The sequence below is a fragment of the Pseudopodoces humilis genome, chromosome 1 (assembly GCF_049639895.1).
Source record: "Pseudopodoces humilis isolate 2021_Gansu_Grassland_sample_001 chromosome 1, ASM4963989v1, whole genome shotgun sequence".
In the NCBI taxonomy this organism is placed as follows: domain Eukaryota; kingdom Metazoa; phylum Chordata; class Aves; order Passeriformes; family Paridae; genus Pseudopodoces; species Pseudopodoces humilis.
In genome coordinates, this window is record NC_142200.1 from 11,042,741 (window position 1) to 11,064,658 (window position 21,918).

The window sequence follows — 21,918 nt, forward strand, 5'->3', positions numbered from 1 at the left end:
GGTCATAAAGTATATCCCCAAAATGCTGTCAGTTGAACAGGAAAAAGTGGGTTAGAGAATTAGATGTCCAGTAAATTGATCTCTAGACAGAAGCAGGGGCTGTTAGGAGCACATGCAGTGGAATAACTGCTGACTGCAGTTGAGGGTGAATGCAGATAAACTTCTGCTGTAGCTTGCTGCAGGTTAAATGGCTTATTAGGGCATAGATGCAGCAGTGTGAAATGTTGGCTTGTTCATGTGGTTGTCTGAGAGAGCTACCATGGAAAAGGCAGTTGTAGCAATTTCTTCCTGTCTGCTCATTAAGCCACAAACTTTGAAGAGGGCTCAAAAAATCCAAAAGGGATATCTTGATCATTGAGCTGCTCCTTTTGGGAAGATACCAGTGTGTTGAGCAGGTAGCTTTTAATATATCACAGAGAACCTTTGTCCTGCTGCTTCTCCCCCAAGACTGCAAGCATCAAATAAATGCATCAATATAAAATTGAGTCTTTTGCCTCCCATTGAGCCTTGTGTTCTTCGAGTACTGTGTGTGTCCTTCACCTTCAGCATGCTTTATCTGGACTGCCTGAGTGTGTTTATATGGTGATGCTCTATTGCATTCTATTTTCCAGAAAATAACTATCAAATACTTTTCCCTATCTTTAAGTAGGTCAACCGTTAATCTAATTGATTAACTTTGTAGGTAGTCAATTAAATTGATTTACTCATATATGGGGGGCATATTTACCCACCGTATCAGTGTAAGTCACTATGTAGTTTTGCATAGAGGAGTTGTGAAAAGCTTTGCTGGACAGAACCTCAGGGGGAAAACCCGAAACCTAATAGGGAAGGCATTGCAAAAACCAGTTGGAACACTGAAGTATCTTTTAAAAACTAGTTCGAAGGTGGTTTTGGCTGAAATTTCAGACTGTCAGCTCACAGGTATCTTCATTGAATGGTGAAAGTTTGAGGGTATTACAAGGCAGTACTTTGCTGGAAACTAACCCATGAAATGCCGCTCTGTTTTGACAGAAGAGTCGCTGAAAGATAGTATTTTAAAGATTAGCTCCTTTGGGGAGTTCAGCAGCCACTACACTTTCATACTCAAAGCCTGAAGTAGCAGTAACAGCTTGCTCATGTTGCTGAGGAATGGACCATCATTCAAAAGCTGCCATGAATTATCCATGGAAAACAGCCCTTAGATAGGAGCCCCTTGGTGGTTGGTTAGTATAATTAATATAAGCATCTTGCTGCAGCTTTACATTTTGGTTTAGCAACTTCTCAATTTGAGAAGAGTCTTGGGATTGCTTAGATTTCAATTATCTCCCTGATGCTGGAGGTGGGGTTTTAACTTGATGTTAATTACATGTCTCAAGGGAAATGCAGACAGCAGGCAATGGTTAGGGTTGTGCAGACAACATAGCTTGCACCAAACATCTGAACCCAAAGCAAATGTACCATTTTAGGGGTTAAAAGTGCTGTGCTACTTGCTTTTTATTTTAGAAAGCCCCCTTTTTTTAAGGTGGCCTTTGGGAAATGTAGTAAATATGGAGTGTTACCAGACTTACATTCAAATCACGTTTTCCATGTTTTTTCAATTTTTTTTGTGAAACTTACTAAATACTTGATTAAAAGAATTCCAGTACAGGATAATGTGAAGACATGAACTGAATGTGCTGTAAATGCTGAAAAGCTAGAAGATAGCTCAGTTTCTTTACTTGTGGTACCTTTTTATTATTGATGTTGGCTGTGCTGCTGTCATGGTAGACAGGTAAGCCTTTGCTGTAAAAGTGATGGATTAAGCAAGGTTGGGCCTTCAGCTCAGTGCTCTCTCTTTGGGCAGATGCAGCATGCAGGAATTGCCATAGAATGAATCCTTTGGGAAGTGCCTTAGGTATCTGGACATTGCTGTCCAGAAGGAATTGTGTTGGCTTTGGGGAAAGACGAGCTAGAAGATGGAAGGGAATTTGAGAACTGAGCAGAGACCATTCCTCTAATAATCAGAGGCAGCAGCTTCAGCCAGACCCATGGTCACAGAAGAGATTGTGAGGGTCTTGTGAACTCCGTAGCACTCCCAGTCTCACAGGGAGTCCAACATACCCCAGCGTTCTATTCAGTGATTGTGTGAATTGCTGCTATTTTCTGTTCTTGGGAAAGAAGTGATGCTGGCCTGATGACCTCAAGGATACAAACACCCTTGGTACTGCTATGAGGGGAGGCACAGAGGGATGGCTGCATGGGGGCTACTCTTTCATAGTGTGGAGCTTGTCAGGGTGGAAAAAGGGAGGCAAGCAGTGCTTGCCAAGCATTGGGAGTTAATTCAGAGAATGCTTGGATTTTGTTTTTCCCTTTTGTCTGACAACACAGCCTCCTCCCAGTTTTCCCACACAATTTCACAATTAAAAATGTTTTCAGCACTGGCTTCTGTATGCACTTCTGCAGTTTCTGGAGGCAGATGTGCTGAATTCTGTTACTGGTTTTTTGCTTTAACATGGCCCGTGGTCCTTCATGCTGTATAGGTTCTCAGTATTCAAAACATGGGGCATTGGGATAAGGCTCAGCTCTCTTTATATGAAGAGCAAAACATACACCCTTCTGAGAAACATCTTTGCTCTGTAAATGTCTTTGCTCCCACTACCTGTTAGAATATGGGTGGATATTGATATACTTTTATGGATAGAACAAGTCAGCTTAGTGTGCTGGGTTTATGGCTATTCCTTTGAAAGTGGAAATTGAGTTAGTGTTACCATGATCAGGCTTTCATGCAAAGCTTCCATCTGCAAAACTCTTTCTCACTTGTTTTATCAGCTGCAACAGATCTTATTTAAAACCCAAACAGTAGCCAGCTCTGACTGTTAGCTTAAGGGTTTAATATCACCTTCTCCATAAAGTAGAAGCAACAGGTTATTTAAAATATGTAGGTCAGATTGGTCTGGTGTTTTCCAGTGAGATTATGTAAACACATTATTATTGCTATCAAAACTCTCCAATGCAGGACGTTTTTTGTGTGTGTTCCTCTTTGCTTCTCAAAATTTTATTGCAAACTATACTCTAAGCAGATTTTTTTCTTTACTTCCAAACTTGATATTAACACCAGAGTATTTCTGCTGACTCTTTTGCAATGGTATTCTTAATGTAAGTGTTGCATTGCAGGTTTAGGCTTAGGTTCAAAATGAAAATGTTTTCCTATGAGAAATCCCATCCTCCTTCTGCAAGAGTGCTGCACAGTTAAACAAAAAGTAAGATGAATGCTAGGTAGCCAGCCCATCCCTGGTTTTTGGTTATCAAAGCTAATAGCTGCAGAAAGTTGTTTAAAAGATTTTTAATTCTGCTAGAGTATTGCTTACAATTTAAAGTCCTGAGGTTTTTTTTATTGGTGTAAGGACAGACAATTATGTAATATAACTTCTGCATTATGGGAAAATTAGACTTGTTAGAAGTACAAATAGATATTTATGAACATTTAGGGCTATTTGCCTAGATATTGTGTTCCATAAATATTTAGGGCAGCCTTTTTCCTGAGACAGTAAAATCCATGGGTGCCTTTTGTAGGAAGTGAGGAAAAGGGCAATATTTACATGCAGAAATGGGCCAGATGCTCATCTGCTGGAATCTCAGCACTGCAGAAATGGTACCATTTGCAATCTGTTTTAAACTCTGGTGTTCAAAGGGCAGCAATAAGATTCCCACTCAGCACTGAAATTCAAGCAAATCTTTCTACAAATCTGTCCCTTTGCTTAGTTGTTGTTAATTGGTTTGGTAATTGTTGTGACAGCTTTCTGTAGAAGCAACAAGCCACTGCATTCTGGAAACAGCTTGGTAAGTTCTTGTCATTTTAACTGGCTGGCTTTAATACTACCAGTCCACAAAGAAAGAGTGGGAAAAATAGATTTTGGTGCTGCTCTGAGAAGGTGAAGATAGGCAACCGTGAATTTTACCTATCCAAGCAAATGACACACTGCACAGGCAGGTTCAAAATTCGTAACCCTCTTCAGCAATAATTCTTATGATTCACAGAAATAAAGACTTTCATGTGTGTGTGTGAGAGAGAGAGCAATCATGGAAAACTGCAGCACCCATGGAGGAAGGAAACAGATGGCAGAAAGAGCTTCCAGATACTTGACAGGCTGCAACAGACTTAAATGCAGGCAGTGATAAATGAGCACGAGATTGGGTTTTGCTGTAGCTATTGTTGTTTAGTCTTCGTTAAAATGCCTGATGTGCTCTATGTTAGCAGAACCAAAGTTTTATGTTCTCTCTGCTTTGGTGGTCCTTTGTTTAGCTGCTGTGGCCACTGGGGTGCTATGAATGGGAATGAAGATCCTGGCATTTCTATGAAAAATGAAGTTTTACATAGTTCCTACTTAATGTTGAGTAACAGCAAGGGAGGAGTGAAACTGAATTCAATTCCTGCATCTGGGTTATTCCAATCTCTCTGGCAGAAATGGCCATGTGAGGCTAATAATGAAAAGAAAAAAAAAGTTTTTGTATGTGTTTGAATGATTCATTCCTCCACCATCCTTGGAGCCTTATCAGGGATGGAAATGGGTAGCAGTTGATACTTTTCACCTTGCTTAGATTGCTGGGAACACTGGCCAGCAGCCTGCTGTGCAGCCAGTGTCTGTCCTGTAAGCGCAGTGCCCAATTTCATGTTGTTGATTATAACAGATAATAGACCAGTGTATACTGAGGAAATCCTATGGTTTCTGATAGGAGGTGCCAGTGTGGACTTCTGTGAGGCTGTTTGGACCTGAGTGAGTAAACACAGCACCTCCTCCTTTTAGGTACAGATCAGACAAATCAGACAACAGCTGATTTTCCTTCCCAGCTTCAGCCTGCAGTTGTGCAAGAAGACAGCTATGCTGCAATGTAAGGCTAAAACCATCAAGCCTCGGCATGAGGGTAAAACTCCACAGGGTTATTTAGGCATGTGACTTCTCATTGCTTAAATCCTCTAATACTTAACAGAAGTTGCCTCCTACGAGTTTGCGAAGTGGTTTTATAGGGCAGTTTAGCCTTTTCACCCTGGGTGCTCTTTTCCCCTGTACTAAACAGTCTTGTGGTCTGTCATACCTGCATGAGTTTGTTTTCAGCCAGGTGAAGTGTAATGTTACTCAAACTCAGCTTGAGAAGGAGCTGCTTTATTTCCAGGCAAGGCGGAGCGTGGGCAGGGAGCTGCAAGCTGTGTACGTGACTGAGGACAGCTAAGTAAGCAGGTACTTAACATGAGCAAGCAGTTGAAGGAATGCAGGCTGGGACAGCTGGCTTTGGGGCAATCTGAAGAACAGGGAAAGCAATTAGGTTGAAAAGTGTCTGCCTGGGCTCAGGAGCCTGTGTGTTCTTACAGCCCTGGTTTTGACCGCTGTCTGGATGACTTCTCAGTGATGGTGCAGTGCTGCCTGAAGTGATCGGCTTCACGTCCACCACTTAGCTGTGTGCAACCAGAGCTTCTCAGCCAGTAGCATTCGGGCTGAGGCAAAGCCAGGGTATGTATAAAGTTCTGAAAGTTAGTTCTTGAAAATATGACCAGAAGGAACTGAAGCCACTCTGTTGTGTACTGACTGTTACAGTGAAAACATCTGGGTGAGATGCTGCTGGTTCCACAGTGAATACCCAGACCCTACTCTGCCCAGGTAGTGTAGAATTGCCCATAGGGAATGTCTTGGAGACAGCCTGGTCCTGGACCACTGAGGGCTCTAAGTGCTTCAGATATTGAAGTGTGAAGATGATGGCCTCCTTTGAGCAGGGAAAAAAAGCCCTAAGGAATTGCTCCTCTTTTGCAAAGTCTCAATTAAAGGAGAAAGTCAAATGTCTGTGTCCTCAGTTGACTTGCTGATGTAATAGTAGACTGGACTGTAAGAGTGATCTGATGGAGCAACTCTGATGATACCAATGATCTGTGACAGAGATAAGTTGCTATGTAGCATCTGATTGAAAAGGTCATGGAATAAGATTTGGTTATTTGTGATTTGCATTATTGCTTGCTTCTCTGTTTGCAGTGGTCAGATGTAATGTTAGTCTGAAGCAATGGTGTCCTGTAGGAAAATAACTTCAAAAAATTAGCTGTTACATTCAGCACGCTGTTAAAGCAGCCCTTTCTAGAAATTGTTTACTTCAGCCTGAGCTTGCTGTTTCGTGTGGTTTTTTTGAACTTTAATGACAATGCTTCAGGATTGAGGTACTTTTGTTATGGGTGCTTTAATTCTATTGGCTTGTGTTAGGTAACTCACAGGGCTCCCTGCAAAGAGGGCTCCCTTCTGCCTGTATCTGCATCAGCAAATGGAGATGCTTTTTTGGTGCATGGCAGCAGCTCACTTAGGGCCGAGGACTACAGTCTTTTGTCGGGAGGAAAATACTAAGGATGTCTGGTTTGCTTTTTATTAATTTTTTGATAGTTGGATTACTCTTTTTATTAATGTCTTGACAGTTATTTAGTTCAGCATCTGTCCAAACAAGGAAAAACAGTAACTGGCTATTGTGAAATAGGGCCTAAATGTATTGCATATTATCTCCAGTCCAGTCTTTGCTGGCCTGGAATAGTGAAAGAGGTAGGGGGTGTCCTTAAATTTTCCTTCATGGGCAATAAAGATGGCAAATAACATATTTAGTCACACCAGGATTATGGTTAATCCTGTAGGTCACATCAGAAGAAAGCTCTATCACTGAAGTTGCATCACCCAGGTTTTTGCCTCCAAGGCTTGTCCACTCATGGAGTCTGTGATCTCTTGGCATAATATTTACTAGGAAAAGCTCCCTCCAGGAACTGCGAGTCTGCCCGGCGTGAAACAATTAAAAAACTGAAAAGATTTGGCAAGTGTTTCCCTGGTGAGTCACTGGGCAGAGGGAGCACAGGGCTCTGCATCATCCTCCCCAGCCTTGCCAGGTGCTTCACTGCCTACCTGAGGGTACAGACACTTCAATTTTAAGAAGTGAAACCGCTCCTTTGTGATCCAGGCACAAAACTGCTGTCACTTGTGCCAAAATGGAATTCCTGCCTGGTTTTGTTTTGTCTCCTTTGGTGTTTGTATTGGCTTTGCATTTTCATATTTTGTATCCAGTGTCAGTATTTGTTTCTGGGAAGAAAGTTTTGCTTAAACTTTAATTTCTGCAATTTGTTTGTTTAAACTTGTTGGCAACTTTGAAATGCTGTAGTCTGCTCCATATGCTAGTATCAGTGTTGCTATTAGTGACTGTCTTCCAAAGCAAAAAGCAGCAATTAGACAGGGAATGTTTTTTATGAAATAGTTGGGAGTATTCTCAGTTATAATAATATTTGGAAATATTTTTGAGCTATTTTGTGGCTAGTTTTTAATAAATGTAGGGTTACTTTGTGGCTGGTATTTAGTCCAGATTGTACAGAGCTGAACCCAGTGAAATTTTTTTTCCCCACAGACTTGCAGTGTATATGGTGGAAGTAGTCCATATATATAATATATATATATATATAAAATCATGATAACATTATGGACATGATAGGCTACAGCTGACTTGAGCACAGCAAAAGCTGTGAGGACAGACAGACGTGTGTTTGTACTTGACAGATGAATGGTGAATTCATTAGAGAAAAATCATGATATTGTATGTTGTAGCTTACCAGGTTAGCTGTGACTGCTGGACAGGGTGGCCAACCTGAGACTGTAACTGACATTTCAATAGCTCAGTGTAGTCAGTCTGTGAAGGTTGAAATAGCTTAAGCCTGAAAGGAAAGAAGAAGTTGAAAACCAGAATGCAGGCAATGATTTTAAGAGTAATTGGTAATAATAGATTAGTGGAAGGAAAGCCAGGTCTGAACAAAGCAACAGGACACACGTATCAAATAAGGAGATACTAGCATTACCAAAACCCAAGCTGAATTATGGGCATCAGTGCTCAGAAGGATGGGAAGAGGCATCTTAGGTGCCTTCAGAAGGAAAGCAAGGATCTAGAAAAAGAGTTGAGAAGCAGAAAGCAGCTATCCCATGGCTGGGTCTGTCAGTGGGTGACTGTGTCTCCAGTGATCAGGAAATGGGGCTAGAGGGGACTTAGTGACCTTTTTTCTGCAGTGGTTCACTTAAAGTAATGCCTGAACCTCATTAAAAAATGGAACTGATCCAAAATGTTAAAGACAGGGAACAAAACTGAAGAGCTAATTTGAGTCATCCACCTGAAGTTGTTTATTTTATGTTTACATTTGAGAATACTGAAAACACAGATACTTTATTCAGTGGTTGAGGATGCTTCACTACAGCTGATCACAACAAAAGTATTTCAGTGGGAGTTTGATCCCCTAGCAGGAGGAAGCTGAGCAGAGTGCAGAGAGCAAAAAGCCTGGGGGATGGAGCTATCAATGACTCCTGGAAACAGCTGGAGTGGGAAGGATGAGTAGAAAAATGGGAGAAGGCTAAACCACAAGAAACAAATGAGAAGACAGTTAAAAGAAGGAGGATGGCTGCTTGTGCTGAAGACAGCTGGTAGGCTGGGGAAGAAGGGAATGGATTGCTGAATGTTGTTCAGAGAAGGTAATTATTTCTGGCTTGGAGATCTGGCTCTGATTCACATAATATTTAAGGAATATATCTGTATTTTTCATGATAAGCAGCCTGAAAGCAAATGCTGGAAAGTTGCCATCTGTGGAGAAGCTTCTTTGCTGTGGATGTGTACCATGAAAGTGAATGTGACTGAAACAAAGTCCATTAAAAAATTCCTTTTTTAATAGAAGTAAGAGGTGAATGCTCTGGACCAGTTGAAATACCCAGTTAAAAAAAGTGCTGAACTGCTGAATTTCTTACCTAAAAAATTAAGTAGCATACGCAGATTTTTCTAGGGTTAGGGTTCAGATGCAAGAAAAACAGTAGTCATACTTCGTGCTGGATTGGCCTACTATTATAATAAATTAGGATGTTTGACCTTTCTGTGAGTATTCCATTTCGCAATTTTGCTTTCATTTGGACTTACTCCATGATATCAAGAGCAATCACTGGATGTATCCATCTGTAGTCCTTAGTAGATATATTAACTTCTACATTTATTTAGACAGTGTGTGTATTTTGAGGTTTTTGAAAACATAGTCTCTTTATCTTACCTGATCTCTAACTCAGTTCAGACCAGAATTTCACATAGAAATTCCTGTAATGAGATCTCCCTGATTTGACTGGGAGGCTTTTGTGCCCAGAACATTTGGGCAGGCTGTTCAAATCTCAGATTTGGATGCCTGAATGGGGATGAATTTATTGCTTTCTTTAGTACACTGGTTAAACTGACCCAGCTCGCTTCTGCTAAATAGAAGCAAGAAAGCAAGAATTTGTAAAAGAAACTCAGATACTTGTTTACACAGTCCTTTGGGAAGAGCACCGTTCTAACAAGCTATTTGAACAAACTCAGATGAGAGGGGGAGAGCTGGGGTGGATGTCTTCAGTCTGCACTGCACGGCGATGAGGACGCACAGAGTCATGTACCACGGCATGGTCATTCTGGAGAACGAGGAGCAGCCCGGGTTTCCTGCACACCGCGGCTGCAGGAGCAGCACCTGCATTAGGCTGTGGTACCTGCAGCTCTGAGAGCAGCTCTGCTGGACAGGGAGACAGGGACTGCCAGCCCTGCAGTGCAGAAGTCTGAAATTCCCCTCTGAGGGCTGCGGTGGTGTTGTCACTGCTCTGATCATGACCCTTAATGTCTGGAGATAATTTTGGCCCAGATGTTATAAATTAGAAACTACATTAGACTTTATTTCATCTGTCATGTAGTCAGTGATTAAATTTTTCTTTATTAATAACTATCTGCAGGAGGCAATTTTTAACCCTACTTTACTTTTTCAAAATGTTTTAAATTGCATGTTCTGTACAACCAAGGCAGCAGGATACAGGATTGTTCAGCTTCCTATAGGGTGACATTTCCAAATCCTGAATACTAACACAGAAAATGAGTCCTGGGGACTATTCAGAATGGCTGAATATACAATAGATTAGTAGTTTGTTGAAATATCTGGGAGCAGTGTCTCATATTTAAGTGTATATGTGTTTGTAGTGGGTTTCTGTGGTTGACTCTTTAGGATGCCATCATCTTCTGCTAACCTGAAATACAGCATCTGAAACATAACTCCCTCCTCCCGCCCCAAACCCAATATTTATCTTCTGTCAAGTATGACAGTGAGTTGGTTTTTGTATATTCAACTGGTTTGTTTCCATTTCTAAGTTTGGGGTTTGTATAGATATATATTTAGCCTTGTCTAGGGAAAAGTCCTTAGCTGTATGTTTGCATGGAGTCTCTTAAAAGAGCAGGGATAAAGCTGTGGTGGTACTTGCAGGTTATGCAGAAAGCCCCTCTAAATCATTCATCTTTGAAGGTGCCAGATATGAAATGTGAAGGTGTTGAAAGCTGCCCAGGAGAGCACAGCATAGAAGATAAAAAGAGTGTATAAAGCCTTTCACTGGAGGCTTGCTGGTTTTTAATATCTTTGTGCATGGGAGAGAACTCAGCTGAAGACTCCACCCAAAGGATGAGTGTCAGCAGCAAGGAAAGGGGACATTCAAGGGGCCACTGGAGATAAGCTGCCACCACTCCCCACCCTTTCCCAGTCTGAGGTTACTATTCCAGGTTACGATGGAAGAAACCGTGGTGGGAGAGAATTCTGCTTTTGCAGCATTGCATGTGAAGAGAGATCTTTCTTTTGCAAAGTTGCTTTTCTGGGTCCCATCTCATGTTTCCTAAATTCTTTGTTTAAAATAATCTCCATGCGAAGAAATCTCTCTTGTTCCTTAACAGCTTCGGGCTGGTTTTTGAACACTGAATTTCTACTTACACCAGATTTAGATGTGTTGCATCAGATGAAGAAACAAGTTAGCGTGTTATTGGCAGGGCAGCCTCTTTGCACATCCAATGCTTGTAGAGGGTGGCAGATACTGTACTTGGGACCTGTGTAATAGGAACAAAGACTCACTCAGCTCTGACATCTGGGGAGGTCTGGATCCACACCATGTGGTGTGGAGCTGACTCCAGCAGGGATGCTTAGCTTCCTCCTAATCTTTGCCCTGACTTGCAGCACTGCTGCAGCGAAGCTGGGGGGCCCACGCTAGACTGGGGGGTGGTTTTTGTGTGTTTGTTGACTTCACTGCAGTCACCTACTTGAAAGGAAAAGATAATTAAAGAAAATAAATGGGGTGGGTAGGGAGTGGAGGAGACCTTTGGTTTTTCTGTGGCACTAGAATTGACAATTTTCATATTGTTTAGGCCTTGTTAAAAATGTTTTGCTCTGCCTTTATTTTATATTGAATCCTCTGTGCTTGGTTAGCTTCTTTTCAAATTAAAAAAAAAAACCTCCATACATGGATTGAAAGCTTTATCTGTTTATCTCCTCATTAAAAAGACTGTCTATGAAATGTGCTGACAGGGCTTTTACTCTCTTGCTTTCTATTCTCATCACATTTTCCACTGAAAGCCTCCCCTCTGCTATTTCTAGTTCCATAGTAAATGGGGCTTTCTGGTGGTGGAGGCTCTGGATGCCGTTCCTGGCTCCTCACAGGCTGTGTCCATTGCTTGTGTGAGAAACCTCAGACATGCAATTCCAGCAGCAAGGAGGCTGGTGTGGTGCATGGGCTTGATCCCCTGAAAGGCACTTCTAACAGCCTGGAGGGGTCCTGGTATCAAACATAGTGAGAAGCACATCACAGTCATCTTCCAGCTGGATATTTAAGCAGGAGGCCCATTTTGAGAAGTGTGTGTGAAGTGAGCTGCTGAGGGAAGGCCTCAGTGGAAGCTGAGCTTCTCAGGAGATGGTGTCAGGACTTCTGGAGCCACTTTAAGAAATAGCTGAACAATTTGGTTAAGGGGAAAAAAAGTAGATACAGCAAGCATTACACCATTTGAACCACTTAGAGGTTTCTAGTGGCTGAGAATCCCTGCAGCCACGGCAAGTTCTGGTTACAGAAGAAATTGTGAAGAATAACTTTTGATATAAGCTGTATTTTTACTAATGTAATTGAAATTCTCACAATAAAAATGGTGATTGTTACCCAAGATGTGATAATGCAGATCTGATCTTGACACTGGACCAGTGATCTCCAGCCTTTGCTGATCTCCACCATTGATATTGATTATCCATTGCTGTTTGCTCTGCTTTACCTATAACTTCTGTTGCACCCAAGCATTTTGCCGAGAGTTTTGGAGAGCTTGGTGGGTTGTGAATGACCATGTCATGCAACTTAAAAATACATGCCTTTGTATATATGTCTCTATATCTGAGAGTCTGTTTTGTTTCTGTTTTCAGATCAAGGAGTTACTAGATAAAACCAAATAATATACTTTCACTCTTATCATGTCCCTTGTTCTCCACTGTGACAAAAGAAGTTTAACAAAAAGAACAAAAGGAAAAATATTTTCATTGTAATAAACAGAATTGCAGAATTTTTGGAAAAGATGCTTCACAGTGTTCATTTGCCAAGTCCTGCAAAAGACATAGTCTCCTGTGGGGTGAAAGCATAGTCATGGATGGGCAGAGTAAACACTTAGTTCTGGTTTTTGCACTGCTTTTGCCTGATCATCCCTTATAAAAAAATAATCCTGTGCAGCAACATGAACTTCGTGACATCTCCTATGTAGAGCAGACAGCTGCAGGCTCAATTAATTCACCCCTCTGATTTTTTTCATAGTATTTTTTTTTTTCCCAGGAGGCTGTAGTGACTTCCAAACCCTCACGGGTGAGTGGTGTTTATGGCTTGTTGACTTTGATTGAAGTGCAGAGTGCTGTTCACAGTGAGAGTGAGTTTGCATGTGAAAGTCTTCACTGGATGTCCTTTCGGGTGGATGGCCTGAGCTGCTGGGTACCACAGCTTCACTGGCACCCGTCTTGCCCAAAGCAAATGAAATTTTGGGCACTGGGCGCAGGAGGCTGAGCCTGCCTGGAGTTGAAGTGAGCCCTGGGAGGTGAAAGCAAGGAGCTGGCTATGGAAGCAGAGGGGGAAAGCAAAGTATGGCAGCCTGTTGTGCACGTTTGAGCCATGTGTGTGCCGTGAACACACAGAGGAAAAGCTGGCAGCTGCCTCTGCTCCCTCCACCCACCCATGCAACCCCCTCTGCCTGCTCTGGGTGAGCAGGAGCAGCAGCTCCCCGGTGCTCTCTGCCAGGGCACACACCTGTAATTCAAACACGGTGTCTGTGACCATGTGCCTGGTGCTGTCTGACACTTGGGTGCTGTCGGGGAGAGGTGTGGATGAGGAGCAGAGCCAAGAGCAGAGCTGGGGGGATTTGCTGCCGAGACCTCATCAGCTTCCTAATCGACGTGCAGGAGGTGGCAAAGCATGGGGCAGTGTGGTATCTTGGCTGAGAGAAAGGGGGAAGCCACCAGTTTGTCCATTTGTTTGCTTTAGAAACTGCTCTCCTTAAATGTGCTTCATCCATGCTAGTTGATCTGCATAGTTTTTGTAGTCAGGAGTATTGTGTTATTTTTGTTATATTGTTTTGTTTGGTTTTTTTTTTTTTCAATAAAAAGTGATTAAACAACAGGCTCTGCTAGATGGGACTGAGTGCTTCATTTTTTTTATTTAAGAGATTAGATTAGATTTGTCTAAAGCACTGTCTCCCCTTCCCCAGCAGTAAAGCAGCATGATGCTGGATATGTGCCTGCTTTATGGTACCATTTTTTTAAGCTTCTGGCTTCTGACATAGGTGACTGTGGGATTATAATGAAGCTGAAGTTACTAAAAAAAAGAAATTTATTACATTTCGGGGATGTTTGGGCTTCACGCTTCTATAGTGCTAATTAGATATGTGACCCATTTTCATTCTGCTTTAGCTCCTGGGGATGGTGGAGCCTCTTTATAAATAGAAGGACAGAGAATGCCCATGATCCTTACTCTAAATAGCTTCTTCAAAACATGCCCAAAGGGCTTTAGGGTGTTTTCTGTGTGGGCATTAGTTGTGTTTTCTTTAAGTGAGGAAGTGGGACAAGAGAAGATTTCTCTCTCCAGAAATAAATAATTGAATATTTTTTTTTCTTTCATTTGGAAAACCTAGTGGCAAATCAAGGTCCTCTTGAATTTCAAGTTTGCCTTGTTTTTATTAACAAGGGAATAAACTTGAAATTTTTTAAGAGCAAAAATGTGTTTAATGTTGCAGTAGCTTCCCATTAGCTGGTATTTTTAGCTCACAGAATCAGTGCAGCTTGTGTCTTTGTGGCATGCACTGAGTGGCTGGCTGGATGCTGACGAAAGGTAGCAGTCATAAGAGGTACTTGTTGGGAAACATCCTGACAAAGTGCATGATGTGACGTAAAACTGAGGCTGCAAGGAGCAAACAGTCCATTCCAGCATCTGTCCTTGGAAAGCCCTCGTGTTCCATGCTCTTCTTGTCAGAACTCAGTTGTTTCCAGAAAATCTGTAGTAAAGAGAGACCCCCAATGACTGAAAATGCTGACCTCTCTTTGGAGTGAACTCCGGGTGAGACCTGGGGATAAGTGTATTAAAAATAATATAAATGGATAAAAGATAACAGAGCGTTGCCAGGCAACTGTCAAAGGAGCTCTGACTCCTGCATCTCTGGGCTTTGCTGAAATGACCTCTTACATTTTGAGCATCTTGCCTGCCTGTGGATGAAATGATTGTTCTGAACTTTGCTGATACACCTCACAGGCAGCAGTTGAGCTTGAGTGCTGCTGTATTTACTGTTACAGTGCTGATGTTCTTGCCCTATCAATAAATATATATATATATATATATATAGTTCAAGGAATTAGAGTAAAGCTGAGCTGAATACAGCTCTCAGCAGAACAGCACTCATGACTAAGTAAGTACATTTTTGTGATTTAGCTATGTCAGTGGGGTTAATCTGAAAGCAGGCAGAGGAAGGAACTCTCCTGTCACTACACTGTTAATGACTCCACTAAACAGAAAGATAAGCTGGGTTCTCCCTCTGGATTTACTGGTCTGAGGACTTGTTCATAAACTGTAACTTGGAGGCTTGCTGTTAAAATTGAGTCTACTAAAGAAGCAGGCTGTTGCAGAGGAATTTGAGGCAGGTTAGTATAACATGAGGATGGTTTCCTGGGCATTTTGGCTGGGATCCTTCGAGAGGTTCTTTGGTGCAGTGGAATACAGGGCTGCGCTCCGCAGCTCCTTCCTTTGCATGATGGTTTGACGTGTGTGCAGCAGATGATGAAGCTAACCTTTTCTGTTTGCAGAGGAGGAGGGAAATAACCTTTTCAAAAGCTGTGTTTATCAGTATAAACATAAGTTTTTACATTGTAAACATGAACAGCATGACTAGGTTTTGGGTGGCTGCTTTATTGCTTGTATCACATTCCCATTTGGAGTATGTTAGGTGCTGTCATCTGTCTCCACCATGAGAAAACTGCTGTCTAAAAATTCCCAGTGTACAACAGGATGAGAAAAATCACTCCTACAGGGAGTCTATGATGGAATCTTACAGTCATTTAAGCTTAATTCACTGTAGATATGAAGGACTAGACAGAGTAAAGGTTAATGCATTTACAAGGCTTTAAAGATCAGAAGAAAACTTGATTTAATTTCAAATTTGTGTTACATTGTGTGATGCCTCACTGGTAAGTATTTCTCAGAAGATGCTGGTGGCATGTTACATGGCTGTTTGCTTTGGTCATGGGTTATTTTGCAGTTTTTTGTCACAGATCTATTTCCACATTTTCCCTCATCTTAGCCAATTGTTTTTCTTAATTCTGCTGTTTTCATTTTCCTCCTGCATATGTTATTTTCAGAAATTTTAGCTCAGTTGGCTCACTGAAGATGTAGAAAAGAAAAAAACTGTTACTGAAAATAAAGTCTGAATATTTTCCCTGCACAGAAACATTGAATTGAGAAGCTAGGTATTGCCAGGGCAGAGCCTTCAGCCTCAGTGAACTAACAGCTGATGGCGTCCTGTTAATTAATATTGTACTGCACAAATGTACAGTGCTCCACAGCTGTTGATAAGCAAGCTTTTCCTTGCAAAAAAAAAAATGTGATCATGAGGTGGTGATTTGGCTGGATGTTTTGAGTGCATATACCCAGACCCAGCTCACTCCCCAGGAAAGCATCTGAGATAGTGGTACTGCGGTGGAGGCTGTGTTGCCTGTGTGCTCCCAGAGGAATGCGGCTCCGTGCCGGGCCCTACGTGCCACGCTGGTGTTTTGCATTCCACTGGAGATAGTGCCTAGGACTTTCTCTTGAGAAGAAAACCAGAAAACACCTGTTGCTGTTGGCAGCTGGTGCCTCAACAGCAAACAGACAGACCAGGGCTCCTGCATTCCTGCCTACCGAATGTGTAGGCTGGGAAAGTCCTGCTTGGGAATAAAGAAATGATGTCTTAAAGAAAAAACTAGTGGTGTGTTTTGAGTCTAAATGGATTAGAGTCGCTATGGATCTCTTATGTAGGAATTTTCAAGGAAGCTGATGGACACATCCTGGAGGTGCTTTTTTTTCCCTTTAAATTAACTCACCAACTAAAGACGTGGAAATGGTGGATATATAATTGATAAAAGTTTTCTTCTTTGGTGGGGCTGAAGTATAAGCAGAGGAGAGAGTTTTTATGAAACTATAGGTAAGTATGCAGAATTTTGCTCTACAGATCACAGTGTCCAAGTATGTTCTCAGGCATAAAGACATGTTACAAAAAACCCCAAACTAATTAATTTATGTGTTTAGTCTTTCAGAATAGTGTTTCAGGCTGAATGAAACAATTTTCAAATCTCCTGGATTGAACCCAACACTAAATAGCTATAAATAGCCTGTTCCCCTGCAAGCACTGCATTTTACAACCAGGCATGCAGGGAAGAGATGCAGAATTTAAAGCATCTGAACCAGGTTTTGTTGTTCCACTGGTTGAAAAAGAGCTGAGGGACCACAGTAAACACGTGGGGAAGCTACTGGTGCATGTTAGCAAGTGTTTGTTTTTGGAGACTTGGTGTTGTTACAGGAGAAGCATTTGAAAAGGTTGATCTGTAGAAGATGCTTTGTTCCACTGTCTGGCTCTATGGCTGGGTGCTTTCCCCAGCATGGGGATCATGATGTGCCCGTAATTGTAGTTAAATGAACATGGCTGGCTCTCAGGCAAATGAAACCTAATTTATCACAGCTGTCAGAAAGATCATGTCATGTTTGTTGCCTTCAGGAGCAGTTTTAGGCTGCAAATCCTGTTAAGGTCACAGCTTTTTCTTGTTAAATATTGCACAGCATGTTTGCTGACCCTAGGATTTATCTTAGTGGGTTTTTTTAAAGGCAAACACACCAGTTCTGTCTCTTACATAAGCTGGGGTTGAACTTCTGTGAACCTTAGTCATGTGGGCTAGAGCTTGTTAATTTGGTGGTCTTCAAGGACTTGAGCATAGCAGTAATTTGAGCATTTGCATAGAGCAATTGAGAGATTTGCTCATGGATTTGTATGACCAAGATTTTGGAAATCGTGCTTCAACTTGGCTTTTAAAGAGCAGCCCTCACAGGCTGGATTGAACACATAGTTACACTGCACATCAACAGCAGCAGCAGACAAAAGCAGCACAGCAGCTTTGAATTTTACATTTGTGCCAGAAGGAAATACAGTAGTATAGCTGTAAGTGTCTGTTCTTAATATCTCTGGAAAACAGAGTGAAGTGTAGGCTTCTTGAAATTCCCCTTAGTCATAATTTCAGTATTTTTTATGCTTTTGTTTCTGCATTAACAGATTTGGTCTAAATTGAAGAGGGCAAGTCCTGTTCTGTAAAACAAACAAATGCTAATTTTTGGATGTGAAGCCTGAGGAAGCAGAGAGCTTTACTGCTCTATTCTTCTTCTAAAAAATGGAAACAAGGTTTCATGTAATTATTTGGATCCCTAAAATACCTGAGGCTAATTTCTCTGTTCTTTGTGCTGGTGGCTGTAGTAGAACATCAGAGGGAGAGGTGAAGGGTCTGTGCCTGTAGATAGTTAGAGTGCAAAGCTGGAAAATGTCAGTGGTGTTCACAAAACTACCCAGAGTTGGAAGAGCTGGGCTTCTAACAGAGAGATCATGCAGGCACACTGCTCTTGATGCAACACTGGCTGCCTCTTGTTTTGGTCACTGCTGAGACTTGGGGATATGGCCACATGGCCCCTTGGGCTGCAGCTGCCCCTCTCTGTGCACCTGCCCCATCCTGTTGGGGAGGACATTGGGCCACAGCTGTCTGCATCTGCCATCAGCTGGTGTCCCAGAGGGATGTCTGCAGGGCCATCCTTTTCCTCCTCCACCCTTCTGTCTGTGGGGCAGTGCCCAGCCCTTGGCTTTCCATCTTCCCAGCTATTCTGGGGCTGGGGAGGGAAAGCAAAGCTGGCTGGGGAATGACCAGTGCTGTGTGCAAGGGAGGGGGGTAGGAGAGCAACTGCTGACCCTGAAAAGCTCTTTCTGCTCTTGAAATGAGTCTGCCTTCTTCCCTGTTTTCTGCCTGTCCTCCCCTCCCATGGCAGGAGTTCCATGGCTCACAGGACTTTCCTTCATTGCTGAGGAGCCTTCAGACTGGCTCTGCTGCTGCCTTTACCTTGTTGTATGTATCATATACTTGGAAATATAGGGATGGAGTGTACCAGAAGACTACATGAGGGAAGATGGAGCAGAATTGGTCAAAATAATCTCAGAGCTGCCTTGTTAATGAAGTTTTGTGCATATCTAGCTGCCGGCTCGTCAGCAGAAGGTGAACAGCCTCACCCTCAAAACTTCATTTGCGTATATTTTATCTCCATTTCCTTTTTCAAAATATAGATTGGCATTCAAGTATCCATCCCTTCCATGACAAGAAACTGCAGTCCCTAATGCTCAACACTTTAAAAATAAAAGCTTCAATCTTTTGCAATAATTACATGACAGTTTAACAGTTAATAAAAGAAAAACAAAAAAGTTATGCATCTGCTTTTGTAGGTTGTGAGGACATGACATTGCAGATAAACATTATAAGCTTTAGTTTAATGATTTATTGAAGCTCATTTTTTCATTTTATTGTGGCTTTCAGTCTCTTACTATGTAGCTGTCTGGTTTCCCTAGAGAACAGAAGACTAGCTCAGAGATATAAATCTCTGTTAATGATTTTAAATAGCTATCTATCTATATATAATACAATTTTTTTTTTCGTTTGCCCTGGGTATTCAATCATGGGATTAGGAGAGGATAATCAATAATCCTGAATGCACAGCAGAGCCACTGTTGGTGGTGAGGGCTCAGAGCTGCTGCAAAATCCTGTTGCTGTCTTCCAGCCTCTCACTAAGAGGCCTCTCTCCCTGCTGAGCATCGTGAGATTTCTAGCAAAAATGGTCTCTCCAAGATCTTCAGCCTACACTGCATGCCAGAAGAGATCTCTGTTTTCCCAGACAGCTCATGTGAGCTGGTCACCTTAAGTCTCTTGTAGAACAAGAGAAATAAAGGAAGAGCTGTGCTGTAGCTTGTTGGGAACACTGTGGGGTTCCGTTAAGTTTTGTTTGTCCTCAGCAAATGAAGGTTGAGTGAGGTTTGTACAAATAGAAGAACCTGTTGTGAAGTAAGAGATACTGTAGGCAGCTGTACTAAGGAGCATGCAGTGAACGTGAGCAGACCCCTGGGCATTAGCCAGGATGTTCCTCATCTCCTGTAGTTTGTGTCTGAACCAGCCCTGGAGGGACCCTTTTCATCATGGAAAAAATATGTAGACCTTGGAACTAACATTCCTTCTATTTGCTTCCCCAGTGATCCCAGGCAAGTTCCTGCAATTGGGATGCAGGACCAGCAAATACCAGGTGTGTTTAAAAGGGCAGGATTATTATGACTTCTTTTTTTTTTTTTTTTTTTATTCACATTAATGATGTATCAGGAAAATAGTGATTTAAGAGATGATGTGTGGCTGCAGGGCCATTTAGCTGTACTTAAACTGGGAGCACATTGGTTGTGACTGAATGTTGCTTCACCTTCAAAGCTCTCCAAAGGCTTGTGCAAATAAATTTGTTTACTATCCTTTTTGCACTGGAGACATGTTCCCAGCATGCTTCCAGGAGAGAAGTCAGCCCCAAAGTTAGTGTTAGATGGAAGTGTCTGCTTGTGAACTGAAGGTGTTGATATCATTTTAGGTCAAATGATGTGGTAGTGTTGATTCAGATGAGCAATACAGGGGCTTGTGGACCACAGCAAACAAGCTTTAGCCTTGAAAATGAGGAAGTGGTTATGAACAGAACTTCTTGAACAGAAGGATGTGAGGTAGTGGTTATGGGGCCTCCTTAGAAGGTCACTGTCCCCGTACTGAATATACAGAGCACCAGAGGCTCCTATGTGCTCTGTAAGATGGGAAAGTCTCCTGTAGCCTCAAGAGGTGGTGATCCTGCCATGCAGAGGAGTCTGGTTGTGATGGCAGATGTATAGTTATTTAATGTGGAAAACAGGAGGAAGAACAAACCTGCTGTTGGTGGCTTTGTACTCAGAAGGCTCTTTGTTCCCCTCTTTCACTTCCCCTTCTGCTCTGTGTTGTTTCCTTTGGCCATTTACCACCAGTGGTGACAGTCCTGCCCTTCATGGTATCATCTCTGTGGGCTTCTTTGATGGCCCTTTTGGCTGGACTGCCTGGAGCAGCCCATGCTCCCCTCCAAGGCACCTTGTCCAGCAGTGTTTGCAGGCTGGCTGTAACAGCAACATGAGCATCCATTTCTGTAATGCCTTGACTTTTCAGGGTTCAGATCACAGGTTCCAAATAAAAAGGAATCTATCCTTGGAGGTAAAATTACTTGCTGTTAGTGTTCGTGATCACTATCTAACTCACATGTCTAATGTCCATTCTGAGCTTACTGGTCGTAATACAGCAGTCCCAGCCTGGCGAATTGCTTGGCAACTCTACGTGCACACCAGCTTGTAGACACTGCGGGACTTCTCCATTTTTCCCCACCAGTTTCTGGCTTAACACTAGTGAATTGGGAAGGGCTGAAAGTAAACCACTGCAAGTGAAACTCTTCATGATATGTTACTGTGCCAAGTGAGCTTTTATTATTGATTTAAAGGCATACACGGATAGCAAATATGGCACCATTAGGACTCGTGGTGCTGTTATGGCGTGAGACCTAATAAATCTTATGTGTGCCTTGTACTTAATTCATGTACTTATTCTGACCCCTGGGATTTATTCTTAGCCCTGCTTTTTTTTCAGGAACTGCTGTTCCTTCATCAAACAGGAGCAGACTGTTGGCTATGTCAGACTCATCTCAACTAGGCACAGATAGGGATGGGAAATGCCTTGGAAAATGGGAGAGAGGGCAGAGTCAGTTTGGAAGTTGGAAAGGGCTGGATCTGATCTCCTTTTACTGGTGGTGTTATTTCTCTTCTTGAACCGCTTTTTACTTCCTTAGTTAATGCCCATTTGCCATTTTCAGAAAGTCAAGAAATACCCGTCAAGAAGACCTGTCCACCTCCTACCTGATCTGTCCATAACTCTGTATTTAACTCTTGTATGAATCTGCTTATGTTGTTTTACATATTGAAGTCTAAGGAATATGAGTATTTAAATCATTTACATAAGGTAAATTAATGTTTTTCATAGTTTCTATGCTTTTGAGTTTGCAGTGGTTGTGTATACTCTGAGACCCGCGTTCGCAAATTCAAATCCAGGAGTAGGAACATATTAGGAGCAACTGGGGGAGTATGTGTTGGAATTGACACTGTTGGTGCTGCTTTTTGTCTGTCACTGAAATGTCAGTAACAGGTTCTTCCTGAGACTTGAAAAAACAATGTGTAGCTCCTGAGAATAGAGAGGAGGACAAACAAACCAACCCTTCCTACAGAAACTTGTTTGACATGTTCTCTACTCACTTTTCACATGAGAGGCAACCTATGAGTTTTGCTGCTGTAGTTCAATTTTGTATCAGAAGAACCCAGAAGGAGCTGCACTGCCTGATGATTCCTGGCCCTCCTCTCAACCGGGTTTTGTTTTTGAGCTTAGTTATATCTTTTTAACTTTTTCTAGTGATCTGTTTTGTTTTGATGTTGAGATGGAAACGATGATGC

The 21,918-nt window shown here is 42.1% G+C and overlaps 1 protein-coding gene across 20 annotated transcripts in view; it reads left to right on the top strand.

Moving 5' to 3' along the window:
- The window catches only part of MTSS1 (MTSS I-BAR domain containing 1), a 125,545-nt gene that overhangs the window by 49,502 nt on the left and 54,125 nt on the right, over nt 1-21,918 (top strand). The window contains exon 1 of one of the 20 annotated variants that reach the window (XM_014255303.2): nt 5,365-5,465. The exons of 17 other annotated variants lie outside the window; for them this stretch is intronic. Coding sequence is in view for 1 of the 3 variants with exons in the window: in XM_088064267.1 (XP_087920393.1) it covers nt 8,462-8,477 (16 nt within the window). In the remaining 2 variants the exon portion in view is untranslated. Of the gene's footprint in view, nt 1-5,364; nt 5,466-8,446; nt 8,478-15,486; nt 15,509-21,918 lie in introns of those variants that run through there. 2 more of the 20 variants (XM_088064267.1, XM_014255310.2) reach the window with 2 other exon arrangements.